We start from the raw sequence: 24,704 nt of genomic DNA, 5'->3' as shown, positions 1-24,704 counted from the left end.
GTGAAGTGGGAGTGGTGCGCGGGGTGCGGTGGGAGTGGTGCATGGGGTGCAGCGGGAGTGGAGCGCGGGGTGCGGTGGGAGTGGCGCATGGGATGGTGTGTGCGGGGGGGTGCATTCCTAGTGTTTCGCCCTGGGCACCAAATCGACTAGAAACTGCCCTGGCTGAGGGCACAGCCTGCAGCAGTGCCAGTGGTAGAATACACGTGTAGCACGTTTGTTTCCTAACATTATAAAAATGAACAGGCACATTCATTTTTATAATGTTAGGAAATGAACGTGTTACACATGTATTCTAGCACTGGCACTGACGGCTGGTGCAGCGCCCCCTAGAGCCTGTACAGTTTCCATGATGATGACCCTAAGTTCCTGTTAGGCAGAATCATATGCAGTACCCTTTGGGAACACCACACACAATTAAGACTACAAGTGACAATACAAATTCACCTTTGGTACAAGCCTGTACTACACAGTAAAGTGGTAGTGATGGCTGAGCAGCCAGACTTATCTCAAGAGTAAAGTGAGCAGTACCAATAGTTACACAAAGGACAGCAATTAGTATGGTTCAAACAAACACTGAGTCAAGGTTTCTGAGTAAAAGAATATATATTTATTTACACATCAGTTGTGAAACAATTCACTAAAGTAAAGCATTAGAAAATTCACACTCTTAATATACTACACACCACCCAATAGATTCGGGACAAGTTCAGCTAAATAAAAATGGCACTCCAGCAATTTAAAAAGGGAGGGAAAGACAAGGTTAGACAAGAATTAAGCAGCATCAACAAGTAAGTAAGCAGGGCAATCTAGAAAAGGCTACTACGGTGAGGAAATCAAATCAAGAGGCCTGGGCCAAAGTCAATGGACCAGAGTCTTTGTAGAGGATCACACAGTTCAGAGTAGTTTGCGGTTAAGTCTTTGCCAAGAGTTCGGAACGAAGTTGGTCAGAAGAAAAGTTACTTTAAAGAATAGAGAAGGACAAGCCGTTGGATTGGCGAAAGATGTCAAACACTTTCACCGCGGTCGGACGGACGAACAACCGGGTTAGAACAGTACCTTAAATGAAGAAGAAGGCTGTAGCTGAGGCAGAGGTTCCTGGCAGATCCTGCAGGCTCACGGTTCCCGAAGCGACTGTCAGACTGACAGAAAGTAGGAAGACTGGAGGGTCCTGCACTGCCCAGGGAAGAAACCAGCAGCAGAGCAAAGCAAAAAATAAAAGGTGCGCTCCTTAAAACCCAAACAGGGTCCGGTCCTCCTGACTATCCGGTTCACTGCAGCTATGCACAGCAAATTCGACCAGGGGAGGGAGGCTTTGCTTGGTGTTTGGCGAACTGGTTGGTCCCACCAGCTCAAGGGTAGAAGATTCCGTGCAGATCTTCTCTGTCGTCGAAGTTTGGAGATTCGGACCCGCAGCAGGGCTTCACCGGGAGGTTCAGTCATGGTAGTGGTCCTCTTCTTCCAGCTTCTCTTCGGTTCTCTCGATCCAATGGCGACTCTGCCTTCCAAGCCCTAGAGACCTGCTTTTTATGCAGTTTACCCCCATTCACACAGCGTGGCTGTCAATCAAACAGCAGGGTGGCTGTCCTGGCGGGACAGTCACCACAGCCAATCATACAGAGTGTGACATGGGTCTTGTTTTCCCCCATTCACACAGCCTGGCTGTCAATCACACATCAGGGTGGCTGTCCTGGCGGGACAGTCACCACAGCCAATCATACAGAGTGTGACATGGGTCTTCAAGGAGACCCTGTGCAGGAAGTCTCAAACCCCTCCCTCACATCATGTCCCCCTCAGACATTTAGGTGCCTAAGGAGGGCTTCTGTGCAGAAGCCTGCCAAAGGACAGCGAACAAAGGAACCAAACCTGGTTTGGCATGCAGAGTAAAACACGAGAAAGACCTTTACAAAAAGAAATGGCGAATAAACCCAGCCGGTACCAAATAAAAGTAAATGGGGCCCAGCGGATTTAAGTTTGAGGCTACTAACTTAGCCTAAAACAGTACAAAGGCTATTAAAATAGACCGCAGTAGGAAAAATAGGGTAGATACCACTGCCACCAGCCACATCTTAAAGAAAGGGGAACGAAATAATGTTCGATGAGAAACAGACAAAAAGGGATAACTATTAACCCTTTCTATAACGCTATGTAAGATAGTTTGTACTGGGTCTGTGAATTTAAAAAGACTAATGAAGTCAATGGCAACTTTACATGTTCTGGGAGACAGTAGTCAGTCCCAGAAAATGGAGTTTAAAGTGGGAAGTCTGAAAAAGACAACCCTGTGTCACTGCACTAAAGGTGCTGTGTAACACAAAGTAAAAAGATTATGTCTATGGAGTAGGTGAAGCTCCACAGTCTATGAACACAAAAATGTTAAACACACACAGCAAAACAGGTGAAAAAAAATAATCCTAGAAATCCAGCAAAGGTGCTGAGGGACTCAGTAAGTAAGGGAAATTAGCCATTCTGGAGAATTCTCCATAACATTCGCCCTCGCCACCCAAGCTAAGGGATAGGAGGATTTAATCCACTCCTGGATGAATCTCTTCACTCTAGTCGGTTATATACATCCTAGAGAGACCATCAGCATTTTGGGGGTGGCATCGTGACCTGTGCTCAACGGTGAAATCAAACCCTTGCAGGCAGATTGACTATCTTAAAAGTTTTGGGTTCTCCACTTTCATTTGCATTAACCATCTCAAGGGTTGGTGGCTGTCTGAATCACAAAAGTAGATCCATACAAGTATGGCCTAAACTTCTTCAGAGACCACACAATGGCAAAACACTCACGCTCTATGGTTGCCCACCTTCAGTTGACCAAGGACTGCACCTATACCTGTATTGGATGCATCTGTCTGCACAATGAAGGGTTGGTGGTAATCAGGAGCTCTTAGGACTGGAGCTTGACAAAGGGCTTTCTTCAGGTTTTCAAAGGCTTGAGTGCACTCCTCAGTCCATCTAACCTTTTTAGGGAATTTTGGAGAGGAGATTACATTCAAAGGAGGAGCTATGGACCCATAGTTCTCAATGAAATTCCTGTAGTACCCAGTGAGACCTAGGAAGGCTCTCACTCGGGTTTGAGTAGTAGGGGTGGCCCAGTTTTGTACAGCTTGTACTTTGCTAGGCAATGGCCTTATTTCACCTCCTCCTACCTCATGGCCAAGGTAGACCACTTTGCTCTGACCAATTTGACATTTTCTTGCCTTTATGGTCAGAAAGGCCTGCTCAAGAGCCTGCAAATCATATCCTAAGTGATCAACATGTTCTTTCCAAGTAGGGATGAATACTGCAATGTCATCCAAGTATGCGATGCAGAAGTCTTCCATCCCATTCAGAACTTGATTGACCATCCTTTGGAATGTAGCAGGTGCATTCTTTAATCCAAAAGGCATGACCTTAAACTGTTAGAGGCCTGCTGGGGTTGAGAATGCAGTTTTCTCCTTGGCATGGTCTGTTAGGGCTATTTGCCAATAGCCTGATGTCAGATCAAATGTACTGAGGTACATGGCTGCACCAAGTTTACCCACCAGTTCATTTGTCCTTGGCAAAGGATGGGCATCAGTCTTAGTGATCGCATTTAGAGCTCTATAGTCCACACAGAATCTCAACTCCTTGGATCCTGCCTTTGGTACTAGAACAACTGGACTAGACCATGGACTTGTAGGGGGCTCTATAACCCTGACATCAAGCATCTTGTTGACCTCTCCTTTGATGTGGGATCTCACATGTTCTGACATTCTGTAACCTCTGCTTTTCACAGGTAAACAGTCACCTGTGAGAATATCATGTTTGTTACGAAGTGACTCGCATACCTTCTTATGGTTGACTTGCCAGGTTTATTAACAGCTTCTTGTGACACCTTGACAAGCAGTTACAATAGTTCATAGTAAGTTACATGAAGGACATTAAAGGACATTAACACTGGCAGCCCATCACCCAGGCAGGAGGTTCACCAACTGACCAGGGCTGGAACCTTCAGTTCACACATTCCAACACTCATACATCAACACTCCACATGACATCACAACATTCCTGCTCAGCCAGGCAAGACATATACAACACATCTCCCCCCCTTTACATTAACACACTGCACACACTAGGCACTACACACAACACATCACCCCTGCTTGCAACTAATCACAACATGCAAAAAACACCACGGGACACACCTCCACTCATACCAACATACCCCATCCACAAAGACTCGTATGATCAGGGCAGGCACACTACATGTGCTCAAACACTCATGGCTCTAATCTTATCCCAGTGCACTGGCCAGGCACACTGAGATCAACAACTAAATACATGCACACTCTGGACCCTGAAAGGTGGTGCGAGTCTTTAATAGGCACGCAGTGCAGCCAGGAACAACCGCCTGCGCGCAATAAAAGAAAAACATTAGTGATACACGACCACAAGATAGAAGTACATGTGTGACCTTTCATGCCCATCACCAACAGACATGGTCCTGCAAACACCGGGGGCGCTACCCCCCGCGCACATACCTCTTTACCCGTGTGTGACTGTAATAACGGTCACACTCCAACCAACTGGGGCGCTACCACCCAGCACAATAGCTATAACTAAAGCAGGTCTGTACTCAAAGTCGCACCTTGTCTGGATGGAGTTACTACCACTCAGAATAGCTATTTACCCTGCATGACTATATCACAGTCACGCCCTCACTGTAATGGTGGCGCTACCACCATGCACAAATATACGTGGCCTCACCATGCATCTGAATTATTGCAGACACTTCCACACAGAAGTGGTGGCGCTACCACCACAATCCAACGTATACCGTTAACCCATGTACGCCCCTACCACAGATGCACCCATACCATACTCAAAATAATGCTGAAATCATAACCCATCTCAGCATAAGGTAGGTCAAACATGTCGGCTAGGTACATTCACCATCAGCCAAAGCATACTCCTATCATGTCAGCCAGGCACACTCACCATCAGCCAACAATGCTCCTAACGTGTATATAAGCACCATCCACAACCAGGATTGAAAGCACTCATAACCACTCCCATCTATAACCACTCCCATCCATACCCAACCCAACCCAACCCAACCATTCATCAAATAGCACAATATGCATTGTTCCTTACATTTGATAAGTTTCTTAAACACCATATATCTTTTCATGAAGCTTAAACAATATAACCTCCAAAACATTAGATGCGACAAATCCATCCCAAAACCAAAGCTAAAAGCCCATGTCGCTTCTGCAGGACCTAAAAGCTGCAAATCCTCAACAAGTTACAGCTAGATTTCTCTCATGCCTCGCTCACCCAACATCAAACAAGCATTGTTGGTGCTCATGTTTAAAATACTATTAGTCCATGCCAACTCCTGTGGGCGTAAGCTGAAAATCCTCAAAAATGTTAGCACTACAATACATTAGCATCTTCACTCAACACGCACTCTTAGAAATAGTACATAGCTAAAAGTCCATGGGTGGAATTCACACCCCTAAGAACCTGCAAATCCTCAGAATAGTTGTAGACAAGCTAATGTACATTAAACATCACCCGACTGCATACCCCGTCATTCACAAGAATCACAGTTAGCACATCCAAACAGTTACCATACCCATTCTCTGAGATACCCCGCCTAAGTGCATCCCAACCTGCATTATACCAAAACTAGCTTAACGATCACAAATTGACGATATTATCCTTAACTCCAACACAGCAAAAGGATACATCCACATTGTCTCTGCTTCACACAACAGGATACTTGCGGTTAAGTCAATCCATTGCAGACTGTAGATGAAGAGCACTATGCGTTTCACATTCCGCTTGCCACACCATTCCAGCTTTGATACGCTTTGATTCCGATTGCAAGCGGCCTCACTTTACACGGCTCCCATTGTTCACTGGATCCTCATTGCAGATGTGCTGCGGCACATATTCTAGTTTCCTAGCGCTCCTCCAGACCTAACATCCACAGTGCTCTGCTTCCCTTCGCCAGACATTGCAGCAGCCTCACTAACTAATACGCCGTACCTCCGTCACACCGATGAGCCGACACAGCAAGCTTTGTCACATCGGCTCCTTCCCACTGTTAGTTCGGAGCTTCCTGGGCATGTATGGACACGCTTTCGGGTCCTTTGCTCTAAAGCTTCTCTTTGTTGTCTTGTGATGCATGCCTTGTATCACGGACGAACAGCCCAAATGGCACGTCTTAGAATTCCTGGGCGTTCCGCCCGTCCACCAACTCCCTCACAGGCACACTGACGTCACCATTGTAGCAGCTGACAGCATGGAGCAAAGATCTCCGGTGGACTAACCGTCACCCATAACATCCCAGGGCCAATCTAATGTTAAGGTAGACATTTCAGCCATCTGTTACTCAGCGTACCTTGCCAACTTCACACTTCCCATGCTCCATATCTGGCACTGCCTAACCGGGATGCCAACAGATGTGATAAACTGACGCTTTGCTGATCAGTCCTCAAAGCACTGTTATGTGAGCGGGCACAGCTCACAACCATCTGTGCGGCACTGTTTCCCTCTGCTTCATCTCCCCTTCAGGCTAAAAGGTTCGCTTCATCCATCACCTTAAGACCTGCATCCAATCTTTGGTACCAGACCCAGCTCTGCCTCCAAGCTATGAGTTACTGAAGGTCCCTCCTTATACAGATCTAACCTTATACAGGCTCTCTTCCTCCCCCCTGACCTGTGCCCTGGGTGATGGGCCTTACTTATCTTGTTTTGTGGGCAGTGTCGTCCTCTTCCTTCTTCCTGCACCCCCCACAGCAGGTTGTCCAGCATCAGCACGCAGGTTCCTTGTCAGAAAGACCGACTCGTCGCCATTGTTACGAAGTGACTCGCATACCTTCTTATGGTTGACTTGCTAGGTTTATTAACAGCTTTTTGTGACACCTTGACAAGCAGTTACAATAGTTCATAGTAAGTTACATGAAGGACATTAAAGGACATTAACACTGGCAGCCCATCACCCAGGCAGGCGGTTCACCAACTCACCAGGGCTGGAACCTTCAGTTCACACATTTCAACACTCATACATCAACACTCCACATGACATCACAACATTCCTGCTCAGCCAGGCAAGACATATACAACAATGCTGGCCCCAAGAGGTCAAGCCTGGTGAAAGTGAAAACAGGGAGGCAAACTGATTTAACAGAACCTTGAACTCCTCCTGTTGTTCAGATGTCAGATTAGAAGAGAGATTGACTCCTTCTATGTTCTCATCCAAAGGTTGGCCTCTGAGGAGGTAAGGTAGAGGTTCACTCTCCTCCTTTTGAGCTGAAGCTAGAAGCAAAGCTCCCACTTCTGGTCTCAAGACATATGCCTTCAAAAAGCTGGTGTGAAAGACTCTGGGAACCTCCTTAGGTCTGCCTAAGTCCACCAAATAGTTCACCTCTCCAGGTTTGCCCACAACCTTGAAGGGTCCTATCCATTTGTCCTGCAAGGCCCTCGGCCTTGTTGGCACCATAACTAGTACAAGCTGGTCTTGAGTAAACTCAACCATGCTGGCCTTCTGGTCATGCCAATGTTTGACCAGAGCCTGAATTGCTTTTAAGTTATCACTTGCTTCTGCCATCATGTGTGACATTCTCCACTGGAGACCTATCACATAGTCAGTCACTCTGACTGGCTTGGGGGAAGGAGCACTCTCAAACCCCTCCTTAATCAGGGCCAATGGACCTCTGACTGGATGGCCATAGAGAAGTTCAAAGGGACTGTAACCAACTCCCTCCTGAGGGACTTCTCTATAAGCAAAGAGAACGCATAGCAGTAGAAGGTCCCACTTTCTTTTAAGGGGTTCCTCTAAAGAACCTATCATGTTCTTCATAGTATGATTAAACCTCTCTACCAGTCCATTTGTCTGTGGATGGTAGGCTGTAGAGAACTTGTAAGTGACACCACAGTTTGTCCACATGGCTTGCATGTAGTGGGACATAAAATTGGATCCCCTGTCGGATATCACTTAGGAAACCCTACTCTGGTAATAATACCAAGTAGATCCTTAGCCACAGCCTGAGCCGTAACAGTCCTCATAGGTATTGCTTCAGGATACCTAGTAGCATGGTCTACTACAACCAGGATAAACCTGTTCCCTGAAGATGTGGGAGGGTCAAGGGAACCAACAATGTCGATGCCCACCCTCTCAAAAGGTAGTCCCACCACTGGGAGAGGCACCAGGGGTGCCACATTCTTGGCTCTACTCTTGCCAGAGGTTTGGCAAGTGTGACAGCTCCTACAGGATTTGTCAACTTCTGAACCTATCTTAGGCCAGTAGAAGTATAGGGAGAGCCTTTCCTTGGTCTTTTTGAAACTCAAATGACCAGCCAAAGGTATCTCATGGGCCAACTGTAGGAAATGGAGTCTGTTTTCTAGGGGCACTGCACTACAAGTCTTTTGCAGTCCCCAGGCATAGACGCAGTCGGTTCACTGTAGAAGAGGCCATCTTTCCAGTGCAACCTATGCTTCCCAGGCTCTTGCCCATCAAGCTGGGAAGCTGCCTGTAAGTGAAGACCTTCACGAGTAGTACACTCTCTTTGTCATCTGCTGATGTCAGCCCTCTTGGGTCCACCTTCTGTCAGTAAAGACTGCAGCTCAGGATGGTGAACAGGGTCCAGATCTCCAACTAAAACAATTTATTCTTCCAGATCTGACTCTTCAGAAACTGGATCAACCACACAAGGTTGTACCTCACACTCAGCCTCAGCAGGTGGAGGAGTCACAAGTGTGACTTTGGTCAACCATGGGTATGTCCTGGTTGGTAGCACAGGGGTGCTATCTGTCTTTTTCTTGGAGGTCTTGGGTTTCCCCTTTGCCTCTTTCTTTTCAGAAATAGCAGTGAGCAACTCCTGTGGATTGGGAGTGATAGTTTCCTCTACCAACTCCTCTGGAGAGCCTCTCAAGGTCCTCTCCCTTGCAGACCTTGTGAGCTCCTGTTACCTTTTACAGAGAGGCCTGGGGGTACTAGACACAACTCCAAGTGTTTTCAGGTCATTACCCAACAGGACTCTCCCAAGCACTTCACTCTGCACACTAACAGGTAGGTATCATTACAGTCATGTCATTGCACTGGATGAGAGCTGGTAACTGGGGAAGCATTTGCACAGGGCCTCCAGCTAACTTTGTTAAGCATTTGGGTGCCTTAGCAACATCCTCCACCTTGAAAAATGATTCATCAACCACAGTTATGCTGGCTCCAGTGTCTCTGATGGTAGGAGTCTCCTGGCCATTCACAAGAACACTATCTTTATAATACTCTTTAGTGTTATCTGGGATGGAATTGTAGACATCTAAATTCTGTTGTTCCCACAAACCCAGGGACACTAAAGAAACACTAGCTGAGACTCTCATGGGTTCATCAGCCAATAGGTGAATGTTTCCACTTGCCATAGGTACTTCTTCCTCTGGGGAGAAGGCCAAGGAGACAGTGTGGACCCCTGAATGTTTACCCTTACATCTGGGCTCCCCTTTCACATGGTCAGTTGACCCACAAACATAACATTTCCCAAATGTTTTGATGAATGGGGGCTTGTTCTGACCTCCATCTGGTTTGGGTCCAGATGGTATACTAGCCTGATTTGGTTTCCCTTGTGGCTTACCCTTATTGTTTTGTTTGGGGCCCTCTTTTGGATTGGAGGTATTAGAATTCTCCTTGTTATCTTTCTTTGCCTGCTTTCCCTCATCCTTCTTCTAAGTTGCCCCAGAATCCTTGTGAGTAGCCCTGTTGGCAACACACAAGTCAGCAGCCTTAGCTAACTTCTTTGGATCTATCTCCTTAGAATCAGCCAACTGCTGTCTGAGCTCAGGAGAGCAGGCATCATAAATTGACTCCATCATAACAAGATTTCTCATACTTTCATAAGTGTTTACTCTGTAACCCTTAACCCAACCATCTAAGTTTTTCAAACATTCACATACCCGTGTAGCCCAAGGGGTAACATCATGCTTTTTGAGGGTCCTAAACCTCTTAAGGTACTGGGAAGGGGTCTTCCCAAATCTAGCAATTAAAGCTAGCTTCACACACTCATAATCCATACTATCCACCTCCCCCAAATCTATCACAACATCAGATGCAACAGTGGGTAGCATAGAGAAGAGCCAAGGAAGCAACTGATTCCCTGTAATGTCTCGAATCCCATGGTTATATTCAAACATTGCCAACCAATCCAAGATATCAAGCTTAGCTTCATAAATACCAACAATTTCTTCAGGCATACAGGGTCTCTTAGGACTGGAAGACCTAGAAGACTCTGGGAGGGAAGCATTTTCCAAAGACAACTTTTTCATTTCTAAGGCATGCTTCAACTCCATTGCTCTGAACTTAAGTTCTTGATGCTATTGTTCAGTTTGTGCATTTATACATTTAAATTCCAATTCAAGCCTAATCTTTTCTAGAGCAATGAATTCAGGACTGAGTGTAGGACCTGTAGGAGTCCCAGTGGACAAAGGTTGAGGTTGCAGAGCCGGCAGAGGAGCAGTGAGGTCTACATTGTGAGACACATCTGCCTCATCTAACTCATCAATTGATACATTATCATCCTCATCATTTTCCAAATGTGCTGAGGGGTTAGGTATTTCAGACCCACCGTCCAGACTTTGTTTCTCTAACAACCTTTCAATCATTCTGACTTTTTGCCTTTAACAGAGAGAGTCTTATCTCTACACAGATTTTTCAGATAATCCACAGTGTAACTAAGGAGGGTCTCTTGACTGTAGCTTTCCACATCAGACATTATTAATATTGCGTTTTAGTGACGTTTAGCTTTGTGGTTAGTTGATCCAAGATTAATAGCAGCACTCTAAGTGTAATCACTATACTTCATCCTCACCGCTGTACACTAGTGTTAGGCAGAATCATATGCAGTACCCTTTGAGAACACCACACACAATTAAGACTACAAGTGACATTCCAAATCACCTTTGGTACAAGCCTGTACTACACAGTAAAGTGGTAGCGATGGCTGAGCAGCCAGACTTATCTCAAGAGTAAAGTGAGCAGTATCAATAGTTACACAAAGGACAGCAACTTCTATGGTTCAAACAAACACTGATTCAAGGTTTCTTAGTAAAAGAATATACATTTATTTACACATCAGTTGGGGAACAATTCACTAAAGTAAAGCAGTAGAAAAATCACACTTAATATACTACACACCACCCAATAGATTCTGGACAAGTTAAGCTCAAAATGAAGTGTGAGCAAAATGGCACTCCAGTAATTTAAAAAGGGAGGGAAAGACAAGGTTAGACAAGAATTACGCAGCACCAACAAGTAAGTCAGCAGGGCAATCTAGAAAAGGCTACTACGGTGAGGAAATCAAATCAAGGGGCCTGGGCTAAAGTCAATGGACCACAGTATTTGCAGAGGATCACACAGTTCAGAGTAGTTTGTGGTTAAGTCTTTGCCAAGAGTTCGGAACGAAGTTGGTCGGAAGAAAAGTTACTTTAAAGAATAGAGAAGGACAAGCCCTCGGATTGGCGAAAGGTTTCAAATACATTCACCGCGGTCGGACAGAACGAACAACTGTGTTAGAACAGTACCTTAAATGAAGAAGAAAGCTGTAGCTGAGGCAGAAGTTCCTGGCAGGTCCTGCAGGCTCACGGTTCCTGAAGCGACTGTCGGACTGACACGAAGCAGGAAGACTGGAGGGTCCTGCACTACCCAGGGAAGAAACCACCAGAAGAGCAAAGCAACAAATAAAGGGTGCGCTCCTTAAAACCCAAACAGGGTCCGGTCCTCCTGGCTATCCGGTTTGCTGCAGCTGTGCACAGCAACCTTGACCAGGGGAGGGAGGCCTTGCTTGGTGTTTGGCGAACTGGTTGGTCCCACCAGCGCAAAGGAAGAAGATTCCTTGCAGATCTTCTCTGTCGTCGAAGTTTGGAGATTCGGACCCGCAGCAGGGCTTCACCGGGTGGTTCAGTCATAGTAGTGGTCCTCTTCTTCCAGCTTCTCTTCGGTTCTCTCGTTCCAGTGCCGACTCTGCCTTCCAAGCCCCAGAGAACTGCTTTTTATGCCGTTTTCCCGCATTCACACAGCCTGGCTGTCAATCACACAGCAGGGTGGCTGTCCTGGTGGGACAGTCACCACAGCCAATCATACAGAATACAACATGGGTCTCCAAGGAGACCCTGTGCAGGGAGTCTGAAACCCCTCCCTCACATCCTGTCCCCCTCAGACATTCAGGCACCAAAGGAGGGCTTCTGTGCAGAAGCCCGCCAAAGGACGGCGAACAAAGGAACCAAACCTGGTTTGGCACGCAGAGTAAAACACGAGAAAGACCTTTACAAAAAGAAATGGCGAATAAACCCAACCGGAACCAAACAAAAGTAAATGGGGTCCAGCGGATTTAAGTTCGAGGCTACTAACTTAGCCTAAAACAGTACCAAGGCTATTTAAATAGACTGCGGTAGGAAAAATAGGGTAGATACCTCTGCCACCAGCCAAATCTTAAAGAAAGGGGAACAAAATAATGTTCCATGAGAAACAGACAAAAAGGGATAACTATTAACTCTTTCCAGAACTCTATGTAAGATAGTTTGTACTGGGTTTCAGTACATTCAGGATTTATTCAATATATTCAGGAATTGATTAATGTAAATAAAATCTTAGATCCAAAACAAACTGGTTTAAAAACAAATATTGGAACTGATTGTGCGGGTCTGATTTTACGATGTCTTCAAGATAAAACAATGAAAAAGGGAGCAAGGCCTACTTTCATTGCTTCAATGGATTTTAGTATGGCTTTCGACTGAGTAGATAGGTCGACTTTATGGAGAAACATGTGCCAACTTGGTTTGCCGAAACATTTTTTGGAGATTGTAATAGCCTTATATACTGATACGAGGCTGAAGGTTTGTTTAAATTCTGAGGGGCTGTTATCATCTGAGATGGTAATTACCAATGGTCTACGTCAAGGTTGTATGTGAGCCCCCACAATATTTACTCTATATGTCAGCGGAGCGGACGGAGCTTTAGCTGATAAAGGTTTAGTTTCTCCCAAAATGAGTAATGTCTGCATTGCGTGGCTTGCATATGTGGACAACTTCTTGTTACTAGATAACACAAAGGTGGGACTGCAACGTCTGATTAAGGAATTTTAAAAATGTATTTCTCAGTTACACCTAAAAATTAATCCCACGAAAACAATAATTATTCGTATGGGTAAACCTAATAAGATTCAAAGCTCTTATACGTGGTACTGTGAAGGCAAACATATTAAATACCAAAGTGCCCTCAAATATCTGGGCTACTTTTTTTCTGGTACAGGTTCTATCGCTTTATTTAAAAATCAACTGAAGCTAAAAGTGGAAGTAGCAATACGGCAAATGCACACTATTGAAAAAAGAATTGGAAAGTTCTCCATGAAACCTTTGAGGGAATTCTATATCATGAAAGTATTGCCATGAATATTATATGGTCTGTAATTTTTTGCTTTCGATTTCATGGACTACCTGAAGGTGTTGGAGGGTAGAATATGGAGGGCGATTTTGTTTTTCCTTCCTAAATGTATCCCAATTGAACTTATAAGATACGAATTTGGCCTTCAATCACTCAAATCACTTGTAATTTGGAAAAGACTTCTGTTACGGAGGAAATGTACAATCAATAGGAATTGGGATATTTACATATGTGCTGGTAATGAAACTACATGTGTTTTTATGAGTAAACTGAAAATAGAGGTTGACAGCTCGTTATGTAATTTGGGGATGGCAGCTTCTACGCTGATAAATAAATCTGATAAAATTAAACTAATTCTGCGGGGAAATGACTGGCCTAGTACTTTAAATATAGTATCTGACTCGAATTTGTATAATCAGGCTTATTCACCTTGGAAATTCCATCCGGTAATGGAAGGACATTTCACGAAGTATCCATGTAGGAGGATCCACAATTACTTGTGTCTTAGGATGAATGTTATGCAGACTAACCAGATTATTAATATTAGATGCAAGACATTTGAAGGATGGAAATGGTGTAGATTTTGTAAAGTGGAGAGTGTTGTAGAAACACTTCAATACGTTTTGCTCCTCTGTCCGGCCCTTGTATGTCAAAGAATCAATTACTTGGCTCAATTTGTTAGATCAACCTCTTCCGTTGATAGAGAACACATTTGGTATAGAATGATGCACGAGAATTCAACAATCATAATTATACTTGTAACCGCTTTCTTTTCTTAAAAAATATATGTGATCTTTGTTAATTATAAAAAGGAGAAATTGGTTTGAAATTTTTAATGTTGTTATGTAATTTCTCTGTTATTGAAATATATGTGAGAAGTGGAAGTTAAAGATATTCACCTTGTAAAATAATTTTAATGCTATGAAATCTTAATGATATGATTTGCTCTTAAAGTTGTTATGAATATCTGAATTGTTACTTAAGAATTCGTCCTTATCTGAGTTTCGTAAAGGTTTATAATAAACCAAAACAATATATATATATTTAATTAAATTTGACCAAAAACAAAGGTCAAAGAAATTCAATCAAACGTTTTAGGTCAAATGTTTTTAGGTCAATTATGCTAATACCTTATCAAGTTGTTCAGAGAATGTTGTAAGTATCATGGATCAGCACTGGTAATAACCCAGTGCAGTCTGATGCCGGCTTTATGGTTATTCACAATGTAGAAGAAATGGGCACTATGGCTTGCTTTGCCCTTTATCGGGTTGGAGTACCGTGCCAGCCAGTGTCACACAATTTCAGAGAGGAAAGGAAGGCTACTCAGGCTTTTGTATGAGGAAAAACCTACTGCACATGCCTGTGCAGAGAGGTTCAGCAAGTTTATTAAAGGGGCGCAGTGGCAATTTACTGGCTGCATTGCAATATGCCAGGCGAGCGTGGTCTCCAGACTGCTGGCATGAAGCACCAGTACATTGAGCTTCGGGACAGTGGAATGGAGACTGGAATGCAGAAGGGGGGCAGTGAGGTAAGTAAGGGGAGCCAGTGAGAGGGGTGGAGAGAGAGGGGCTGTCGGCGTGCAGTAGCAAAAGAAATGGACAATGGGAAGGGGGGAGTCAAAGAGCTCGTTTTGGTGGGTGGAGGCAGCCTTTACCAGGTGGCCTTCCGCAGCATCGTTCTTTCACAAGTGAAATTCGGACCCAGATCCATGCTATGTTGAGAGGCTGGGGGCTGGATGTCAAACATCTGGGTACTGGACTACTTACAGCACACTAGATGATGCAAAATAAGTTCTTGTTTCGTTTTTTATTTAGCTTGAGTTGAATTTGGGAATATGGACCATGGTGGTGGTAAATTCTGCTGTGTGAGATCATGCTTGTTTGCTTTTGCCACACACTGTTTATACCACTTTCAAGTGCAATAAGCCCATTGCAATTTAACACCACTAGTGCAAAATAGAACAAAAATAGAATTTCAAACAACTTCATTTGCATCACCCAGTGAAGTTGACGTAGTCTGGTAGCATGTGTGAATAGCAGGGGTTGAGCAAATTGTCAGAAGCTCACGGTGATGACAATCTGCAAAGAGCATGCTCCTGGCCCAGCCTTAATTTCCACCTCTCTGATCAGGATCCAGGGAAGGGACACTTGCCTGTAATGTGTACATGTTCTGTAACCCCCTTACCTTGAGTATCTGCAGATCTGGCTGCTCGCTCTTTAATTGCAGTTCTCTTATCAGGATCTTCAGGGAGCTATAATGGGCTGTTAACATTTTCCTTATGCCGTGGACATCCTTGAGGACATGCGCGCGCTCGCTCTGCAGCATAGAGTAGAGACGCTTCTTCTCCACTGCCAGGATCTCCTGCACATTTTTCAACTCATTCTTGATGCATGTTTGCCGATCCTGCAAAACTCCATTTGAAAAAACAAATGAAAACAAGAAAACATGCCTGCACACAATAATTACCAATGTTTGTCAAAATGATTCCTACTTCTACAGACATTCGAAGGTTATGACATGGGTGGTGAAATTCCGCCTTAAACTCCACATTCTATCACGATAAGTCAGGGGAAGGCCATGCGTGACTCCCGGGATAGGGAGGTCTCGTCGCTGGAGATTTGGTCGCAGCCAAATCTATCAAATTTTTTTGTCAAAATTTTGCTGCAAATATATGTGGGTTGGGTGGCCAACTGTCCCGCATTTTGCGGGATCGTCCCGTATTTGGGGACTCTGTCCCGCAGTTTGCAGAGTGGCTGTGCGGGACGCAGGTTGTCCCGACTTGCTTTCCCTGTAGTGTGACTGTCGGCCATACGGGTGGTGAGCCAGGCGACTGCCTGGGGTGCCACGTCCCCCAGTGTGCCATTAGCCCCCGCCGAGCCAGCTCGGAGGAGTCTTTCAAGGGCTCCCCCGAGCTGGCGTCGGGGGAGAAGGCACGGCAGCCAGGCTTTTGCTAGTAAATGCGCCATAATAACAAAAGGCCCCATTAGGCCCCCACCACGGCAGCTCAGAGGAGTCTTTCAAGGGCTCCCCCGAGCTGGCGTAGGGGGAGAAGGCACGGCAGCCAGGCTTTTGCTAGTAAATGCGCCATAATAACAAAAGGCCCCGGGTGCTGATGCCTCCTATTCATAGCATTATCATTATCATATCATATCATTACCTCCTCGCCAGAGCAAGGAGGTTAAAAAAAAAGAAGGAAAAAAAAGTGGCACATTCTGGCCCGCCCCACCTCCAGCCCGCCCCCTGTTAACCAGGGGCGGCCGGGGGAGGGCGTTGTCAGGTTGCCCACATCGTTGTGTGGGCGGGCCTCCGTTGAGGCCCCACAGACATGACGCCCGGACGTGACATCAGGGGAAGGGGAGGGACGGGAAACGGGGTTCGGCAGTTCCGCCGATGTTCGTAATAAAGTAAGCAGCACTAAGCATCGGCTCCCGTGTCTCATTGCTGCGCAAGCGCGCACGCTCCCGAATACCGCGCCCCAGGCGAGGGTGCAACACTGGCGACGAAGGTGGGATGTATCGGGATTCAGGCGCGATTTCAATTTGGTGGTATCCCTTGGTGAGATCTAGTTTGGAGAAGACTCTCGCGCCGTGAAGGAGGTGGATCATGTCGGTGATCCTGGGTGCCTGATGCCTCTCCCTTTCAATGGCGGTATTGGCTCTGCGCATGTCTACGCATAGACGTATGGATCCTTCACGTGATTTCTTGGGGACTGGGACGATGGGAGAAACCCAGGGTGTTGGACCCGACACGGGTTCTATGACGTTCATTTTGATGAGCTTGTCCAGCTCCTCTTCCACTTGGCGTTGGATGTTGAATGGAATTCCTCGATAATGTTGGGCCACAGGTTTGACTTGAGGATTGATATGGAGATGAACTTTCCTGTGTCGCAGTTTGCCGAGGCCGGTGAAGAGTTTTGGAAATGAACTTTCGATTGCTTCCGGTTTGGCAAAGTATTTGTGTGCCATCAACCGGTATAAAATGTGCACTAGGCCCATGTCAACTGCTGTCCGGAAACTCAAAATGCATCCGCTGTTGGCCTCCGTGTCCAGGATGTATAATGGAATCTTGGCGGTGTGTTCTTTGTGGGTGCACCATGCCGTGATCATGCCCTTGCATGGCAGAGGGGTAGTGGAGCCATAGGGGTATATATCTACTGTGGCTTTCTTGATTTTGGGTGGCGTGGCCAGTGATTGGTATGCTTGTTCACTTCAGATGTTGACCGTCGCTCCGGTGTCTACAAGAAATTTCACTGGGGTATCATTCACTTGAAGTGTCAATATGGGACTGTGCTGAGTCGCCGCGGTATTGTCCTTTAGGGCCCACACGTAGCCTTTCCTCCTTTGATCATCCTCTGATGATGGGGAGTCACTGCTGGTGGGGGACCGTGTTTCCACGTATCGTACAAATCGCCGTCTGTGTGAGCGTCTTGTGTCCTCTGATGAGCGTTTGTCTTCCCGGGTGTATCGGCTTCTGCGGTCACTGTCTTCTTTCCTGTTGTGCCTTCTTTCGCTATCTCCCACTGATCTGGGGGGGCTCTGACGAGTGTATCTGCGTCTGTCCTGATTTCGCTGTTTAGGTGGCGTGTGTGGCGGTGCGGTCTTGCACGTGGCCCTGTAGTGATCCATGCCTCCGCACGCGGCGCATTTTTGTCCTATCGCCGGGCATTGCCCTGTGTGTGGGTATTCGTAACCGCATTTGAAGCATGTAGCTCCGAGGGGTTTCTTTCCTTGGGCGGGGTGGTGTGCAGTTTGTTGATCGATTCGGTGTTTTCACTGTGTTGTTGTAGGGTCACCTTGCCCAGGCTATCCAGTTGAGAGTCCACCGCGGCTTTCATGCGGGCCAGTGCTAAGATCTCTTCTAGTGACCTTTGCTTCTGTAGAAGCTGCTTGCGAAATGGTTGCGAGAGGCACCCCGCTATCACTTGTGACCTGAGCCCTTTTTGTTGGAGTATCTATGGAACTCACAGTGTTTGAGCTTAATACGGAGGCGGATTACGAAATTGTCTATAGACTCACCTTTCTCTTGTCTGGTTATATGGAACATGTGGCGTTCATAGTCGACATTTGTATGCGGCGCGAAGTATTCTGATAGTTTGGTGTGCAGCTCCCCATAGGTGACTGTGTCAACATTTAACAGTTCTCCTGCAATGTCTCTCACCGCAGGTCCCACTGCCATGAACAGTGTGTTTTTTAGCCTTGTGTCATCTGTTAGCCCAATGGCGCCGGTGTAGAATTTAAAATCACGGAGCCATATGTTCCATCTGGGTCCCAGATTTGAAGTGTCTCGTATTTCAAAGGGGTTGGGCATATGCATGACTTGGGATGCCCCTCCCTCATTTTGTACCTGTTGGCCAATATCTTGCGCCGTGTCTGCATTTCCAGGTGCAGTTGCCGCTGTTCCCACCCCTCCAGAGGAGGATGCCGTGGTGCTTGCCGTGTCTGACATGGCTGCAAACTGACGATGTGCCCGTGTGTGGGTGAGTAAACGTGGTGCTTGTCTTCCCCACGCTCCTGGCTGGTGTCACGTGGTGCAGGGAAACGGAACGCTGTGTCCTTCAGCGTGTGGCGTGGATATGGCTTTCCGGCGGCACCCGCCGGGTGTGCAGCATGCATGTGCGTCCAAGGAGGCGGACGCGCGGTGTCCGTGCGCCTTTCCCAGGCGTGGTCACGCGGGAGACAGGGCGGCGTGGTTGAATATTGCCGCGAGCCGGCCTTGTCAGTGTGCGTCCGCGGGGGCCCGTGTGCTGCTTCTGGGCCTTCGGTCACGCGGGAGGCAGGGCAACGCAGAGTGCAGCTCACCGCTGCCGAGGTGCGCCGACGCGCAAAACTGCCGACTGCAGACCTCAACGCTGCTTCGGCGGGGCCCGTACCCGCTCGTCGCCAGTCACGGACAGGAAAAGAAGAGCTTGTGAAAGCATAATGCAACCAGGGGACGAAGTATGGCTCAAGCAACCCAAGAATCGGAAGGAAGACGCCACGTTCGCGTCCACCCCCCTAATAGTCACACACAAGAAAGGAACCATGGTTACCGCACAAAGGGACGACTGGTCGGTAGTGACCAGGAACAGCTCACACTTCAAGCGCGTCAGTCCAGCACAGGAAGATCTATGGACCATGGACAGAGACAGCGACGACGACAGGCCAGGTGAAAAGGCGTATCAAGGAGACGGGGAAGAGTCAGGAGAAGAGGCACACCTCCCAAACCCCACCGGAGAAAGACCGACCCCGAGCAAGGCAAAGCGACCTCAGAGGAGCCGCATGAAGCCAATGCGACTCATTGAAGAAATGGGGTAAGAATGAGGCCTCAGGGCTTACATGTTAAAAGGGGGGGATGTCGGGCTGCTCACATCGTTGTGTGGGCGGGCCTCCGTTGAGGCCCCACGGACATGACGCCCGGACGTGACGTCAGGGGAAGGGGAGGGACGGGAAACGGGGTTCGGCAGTTCCGCCGATGTTCGTAATAAAGTAAGCAGCACTAAGCATCGGCTCCCGTGTCTCATTGCTGCGCGAGCGCGCACGCTCCCGAATACCGCGCCCCAGGCGAGGGCGCAACAGGCGTGGGGGGTGCAATGCGCCCAGGGCGCTGTTGCCCCTAAGGCCGGCTCTGCCAGGAACCACTGTTGCATTAGCTGTGTGAGGATTTCTGTCTGTTGCAAAATGTTTATTTAGTTATGTAGCATGATTGCAAGAGAGCATGTCACGCCACCGAAGTGTGCAGTGCCGAGATACCCTGGGTTATTGCTTCGCTCTTTAAAGCTACCATATAACATAACCTAACAAAGGTACAGGTGAAAGAGTGTTTTGACGGTGTGTGATTGGCTGCTTGTGGGGTGGGGACGGTGTTCTATCTGCTGGCCACAGGAAAGGATGTTTACTGATTGGCCAGAATGTCTGAGGATGCTCAGCAGAGACTCTATGAGCTTAAACTATTGGAGGATAATTGCATTTAAGGAACTTTTGAGAACAGAGTTGTCGCCAGTTTAGGGTTCTTTTAATGGTGCCCTAATCCGAGGGTCCTTTGTCCAGTGTTGCAGGGACCCTGGCACAATGCTCACTGCTTAAACAGGTGCTTTTTGCATGATCGTGTAGTGGCATACGAGTTTGAGTGTGTTACTAGCAAAGGATACAACTAACAATAATGATGTGTCCACCCTCACACACTCTCCTTATTAGTCATGTGCTTTATTGTGAGATCCTTGATGAACACCCTCTCTCCCCCCTCCCTGAAGGTTTCCTGTGGTATGAGGGAAGGAGGGTCTGAGCATGGGGAAAGGGGCTGTAGCTGTCTTGAGAGCTCTGCTGTGTCTAGGTTTATCATTGGTGTCGTACAATGCAATGTAAGTAGCCACATTAACTTTTGGGAAGAATTCGAGGGGCAATGAGGAATACTGATCGATTCTCAGGGACAGTCCTTGAACAAACATCTACCATTCGGGTTGCAGCATAGGCGAACTCAAAGAAACAGTAAAACTGGCGTCAGCCCATACCGAGCCATGTTTGGGAAACACATGCCCAGTTGGGAAAACGATCTGATGACACCAGACATAGGGATGCCAAAAGAGTGTGAAGTGGCACGTTCAGATTTTGTAAATGAACAAATGGAGAAGAATGTATGGTTAACTTTAACAATAGATACATTTTATTTATTTATTTATTTATTTATTGGTTACTTGCTAGGCGTTTATACAGGAAGTAAATATAGTTTCAAAGTGCCCACAGGGCAACAGGGAGGGGAAAAGGAGATGTGAAACAATTAAACAATTAATACTATTAAATAAATAAGACATATTAAATACAGTTGGGGGCGAACCTATTATGCCTTGTGAGTGCTCAGAACGTGCAAATGCAGAAGGGAGAGGGGAATGGGATAAGTGCGGTGGTGTTCGTGGTTGAGCAACCAGTGAAGTGCAATGAAGGGTAAGTGCAAGCCTCCACGGACGAGGGTGAGCCGATGCAAGTGCAGAGGAAAGACGGATGCTGGGGGCTATTTGGTGTGGGAGGGCAGGGCCCTTATGGTGCATAAGGGCCCTGCACACCAAACAAGCAACTGTGAATTTAGCAAAGGAGAGTGGGGGAATTAGGAGGTAGAGAGGAAAGTCTTGAGGAGCTTCCGGAATTTGAGAAAGTCCTGTTCAAGATGAAGAGGGAAGGGGAGGCTGTTCCAAAGAAGGGAGCCAGCAGAGGAAAGCGATCGACCATAAGCCCTCGGTTTAGCAAAACGCTTTACACTCAAAGAGTTGGTGCCAGAAGAGCGCAGGTTTCTAGAGGGGCAATATTTAGTAAGAGAGAGTTGCTGACAGTGTGGTTCCCAGCCCCAGACAGCCTTGTGAATGATGCAGAGGTACTTGAATCTAATCCGTGAAGCAACCGGGAGCACGTGAAGGCTTTTTAGGACAGGAGAGATGCGGTCCCCGGGCTTGAGGCCAAGGATACGTTTGCATTCCCTTTGAAAAGATGGGCAGGCCCTTACACTATTGTTGAACAACGTTTATCCAGTAGTTTATGAAATATACTTCCCTTAAATCCAAGAGAAAAAAATCGGTCCATATTGCACAACTTAAATGTGTGAGTAGGTCAAAAGACAAAGCTGTTCAGTAAAAGTAGCAAATGGCTTTGAGGAAATGGAAGACAATAGGACGGAGAAAGCAGATTCCCAAAAAGTAGTGCAAATGAAAGGTATGCAGAGACTGCGCTCGTTTCATTTGTGCCACTTTTAGAAATGTGCAGGTCTCCTTATTCTCAAAGGTGAGCTGTGCGTTTAATGAGGGGCTCGGCAGTAGCACCGACATGCATTGTCAGGCCCCTTGAATGCATTTGCGTTGGAAGCGCCATCCTGACTTGTATGACAGACTCCCAGCAGCGCATTAAAGGGCCCGTCTCAGTAAAATGGTAAAAAAATATCATTTCCATTCCTATTTGGGGCATGGAAATGCAAGTGTGACAGCTGCGATTTAAACAGCGACTGTTGCACTTAGAGAAATATTCATGACAGGGTCAGAAATTACCCTGCTATGATTTGCGCCTCCCGCTGTGCCTGTTGCCAACAGGCGCAGGATGATGAACCTCACTTTTAAAGGTGCACCCGTTTGTGAATTCGGGATGCACTTTTAAATGTGCAGAAATGCCCCCTGATTTGTGCAAATGCGCAATGGGGTGAAGAAGGGGTAGCACATCTCATAACTTGTGCAAACAAGGTTTTCAGAATAGAATCTGTTCAGAGAACTAGGTTTTGGCATTCAAATATGGAAGGTAATAAACATGTGTAGACCCCACATGCCCATTTAAGTTGACCTCCAATGACCACATGTTCACTAGCAGGTATCACTAGCCTCCACATGCTCAGTGGTAGTTATGGGCAGTACGTACCCTCATTGGCCAATCGCAGGTAAGACCAGATCGCAGAATGGGGCTCATGAGTATGGCGGTATGTGGTAAAGGATGCGGTAACAGAATTACTGCCACTTTTACCATACTGACGAATCATGACTCAGCGCTAATTCCCTCAGGGGGGAATTAGAGCTGGTGGAATTAGCGCCCGCGGAATTTCCGCCAACATATGGCTGAATTAGCTGTTGATGCAATAGCCTTTTATGTTGATCCATTATGGCACTATAAGAAAAAAAGGCTGCCTTTCCAGGCTACACATTTATGTGACTGTTTGTTAGATTTCACAGTATCAAAGTATTAATTCTGCTATCCAGTCCCAGAACTAAGAATTATCATAGATCCTAGTGGAGGTTCTGATTGAAAAGTAAATGTAAATTTTCTTTGTGAAAACATGAATTTAATTTAACTAATTTAATCTTAATTTCATTTTGAGTACCATAAAAACAAATCCCAGGTCAGTTATATATTGTTCTTGATTGATAGCATCCGTCTTGCACATTCCGATCACAAATAAATTATGGAAAATGCAGATAAGGGACAGTTAAACACATTACTCACTTCTACTTCTTCCGCTTTTGGCCAGTTTTTGGGCAATATCCTTTGATGATCCTCCAACCTTTCAAGTTGCTCCAGGTGAATCTGCAGAACGTTCTAAGAGCAAGGCACCAATTATCATTTCTCAAAATATTCATTTGACAAGTCTTTTTTTAGATGACGAACACAATAAAAGTGATTACTTTGAGCACAATGAAAAGACAAGTGTAACCCCCTTGTGGGGTAAAAGAGAACAAACTATAAAGAATCAGATCCCCAAGGATCAATGAACGAAAAGGGTACAACAAATTAGAGTAAAGAATCCTCACGCATGGTCGCGCAAGGGTTCCTTTACTCTTAAAAGGGGAAAGAACATTGGTGGCACAAGTGGAGTGCCAGACAGAATGTAAAAAAAAAACCTCTTAGGGTTCAAGGGCGATCTGCTCCACGCTGTCACAGCAACTGCCCAGGCCTTCATGCTGGCACTCCCCTGACAAGCAGGGGAGCGCCTTTGAGCACTGCCATCCCCAGCTGGCCCATATACCTCTGTGGCCCCGGGAAGCCATACTCATCGATGCTCCCCGTAGTGGGGAGTGCCCAATGTTGTCAGCCCTCCTGGGCTGTATACATTTGGAGGAGGTCACCCCCCTTCTCAGGTGGCCCACCAGGACTCCATGGGCCACACCTGGAAGTCATAGCCCACTCTGCATCTGATTGCTGGGCTGCACCGTGCATACGCAGCCCAGCCCATGTAACGACTTTGGGGCCCCCACATATTGCTACTGCTGTTGCCTACTGATCTCTGTCTGCCACCAGAGAACCAGGAACCTCAGACAGCTATGGGCCGGCTGTTTCCGAATGAAGGTGGTTTTATATATATATAGGTTTTGTACAGTGCACTGCATGGACTTTGTATGTACTTTTAAAAATACTTTAAAAATCTTTTTTAATATTTTAAAGGGCTCTTTTTTATATTGGTGAAGGTATTTTTAGATACAGAGCTGCTTAGGTTTAAGTTAATTGTATATGGTATCTTGTAGTTTCTCCTTTAGAAAAAAAACCGATCAAACCCCTGCTGGTGTATCAGAAGAGAAAAGTAAGCATACAACTACAAGAACCATGCATCAGCATTCCTTTGTCCGTCTTTCCTGTTGTGTGCCCGTTGCTTTAACCTAGTGTCTTTTTTCCTTAGGGTTATTGGGGGAAATCTTGCCCTAATCTTTGATATTTCATGCCTTGCTCAAGTCACAGCGGGGCTCACCGGGGTGATCGTGGACACAGGTAAGTGGGGTTGGAGACAGGTAAGAGGCAGGCCAAGTATCCAGTAGAGGTGTCTAATAAGTATATTGTGTGCCCACCTACACCTGTCTCCCTACAGGGTGTGT

The 24,704-nt window shown here is 46.5% G+C and overlaps 1 protein-coding gene across 1 annotated transcript in view; it reads right to left on the bottom strand.

Annotated features, from left to right (window-relative positions):
- The window catches only part of LOC138493167 (E3 ubiquitin-protein ligase TRIM39-like), a 351,986-nt gene that overhangs the window by 139,081 nt on the left and 188,201 nt on the right, over window positions 1-24,704 (bottom strand). Inside the window, exons 3-4 of the mRNA XM_069620351.1 lie at window positions 23,344-23,436; window positions 15,584-15,802 (exon numbers count right to left, since the gene is read on the bottom strand). Coding sequence (XP_069476452.1) covers window positions 15,584-15,802; window positions 23,344-23,436 — 312 coding nt within the window. The remainder of the gene's footprint in view (window positions 1-15,583; window positions 15,803-23,343; window positions 23,437-24,704) is intronic.

The sequence above is a fragment of the Ambystoma mexicanum genome, chromosome 10, assembly GCF_040938575.1.
Source record: "Ambystoma mexicanum isolate Mex_15411 chromosome 10, UKY_AmexF1_1, whole genome shotgun sequence".
Classification (NCBI taxonomy): Eukaryota; Metazoa; Chordata; class Amphibia; order Caudata; family Ambystomatidae; genus Ambystoma; species Ambystoma mexicanum.
This window is presented reverse-complemented; position numbering and strand designations above follow the sequence as displayed.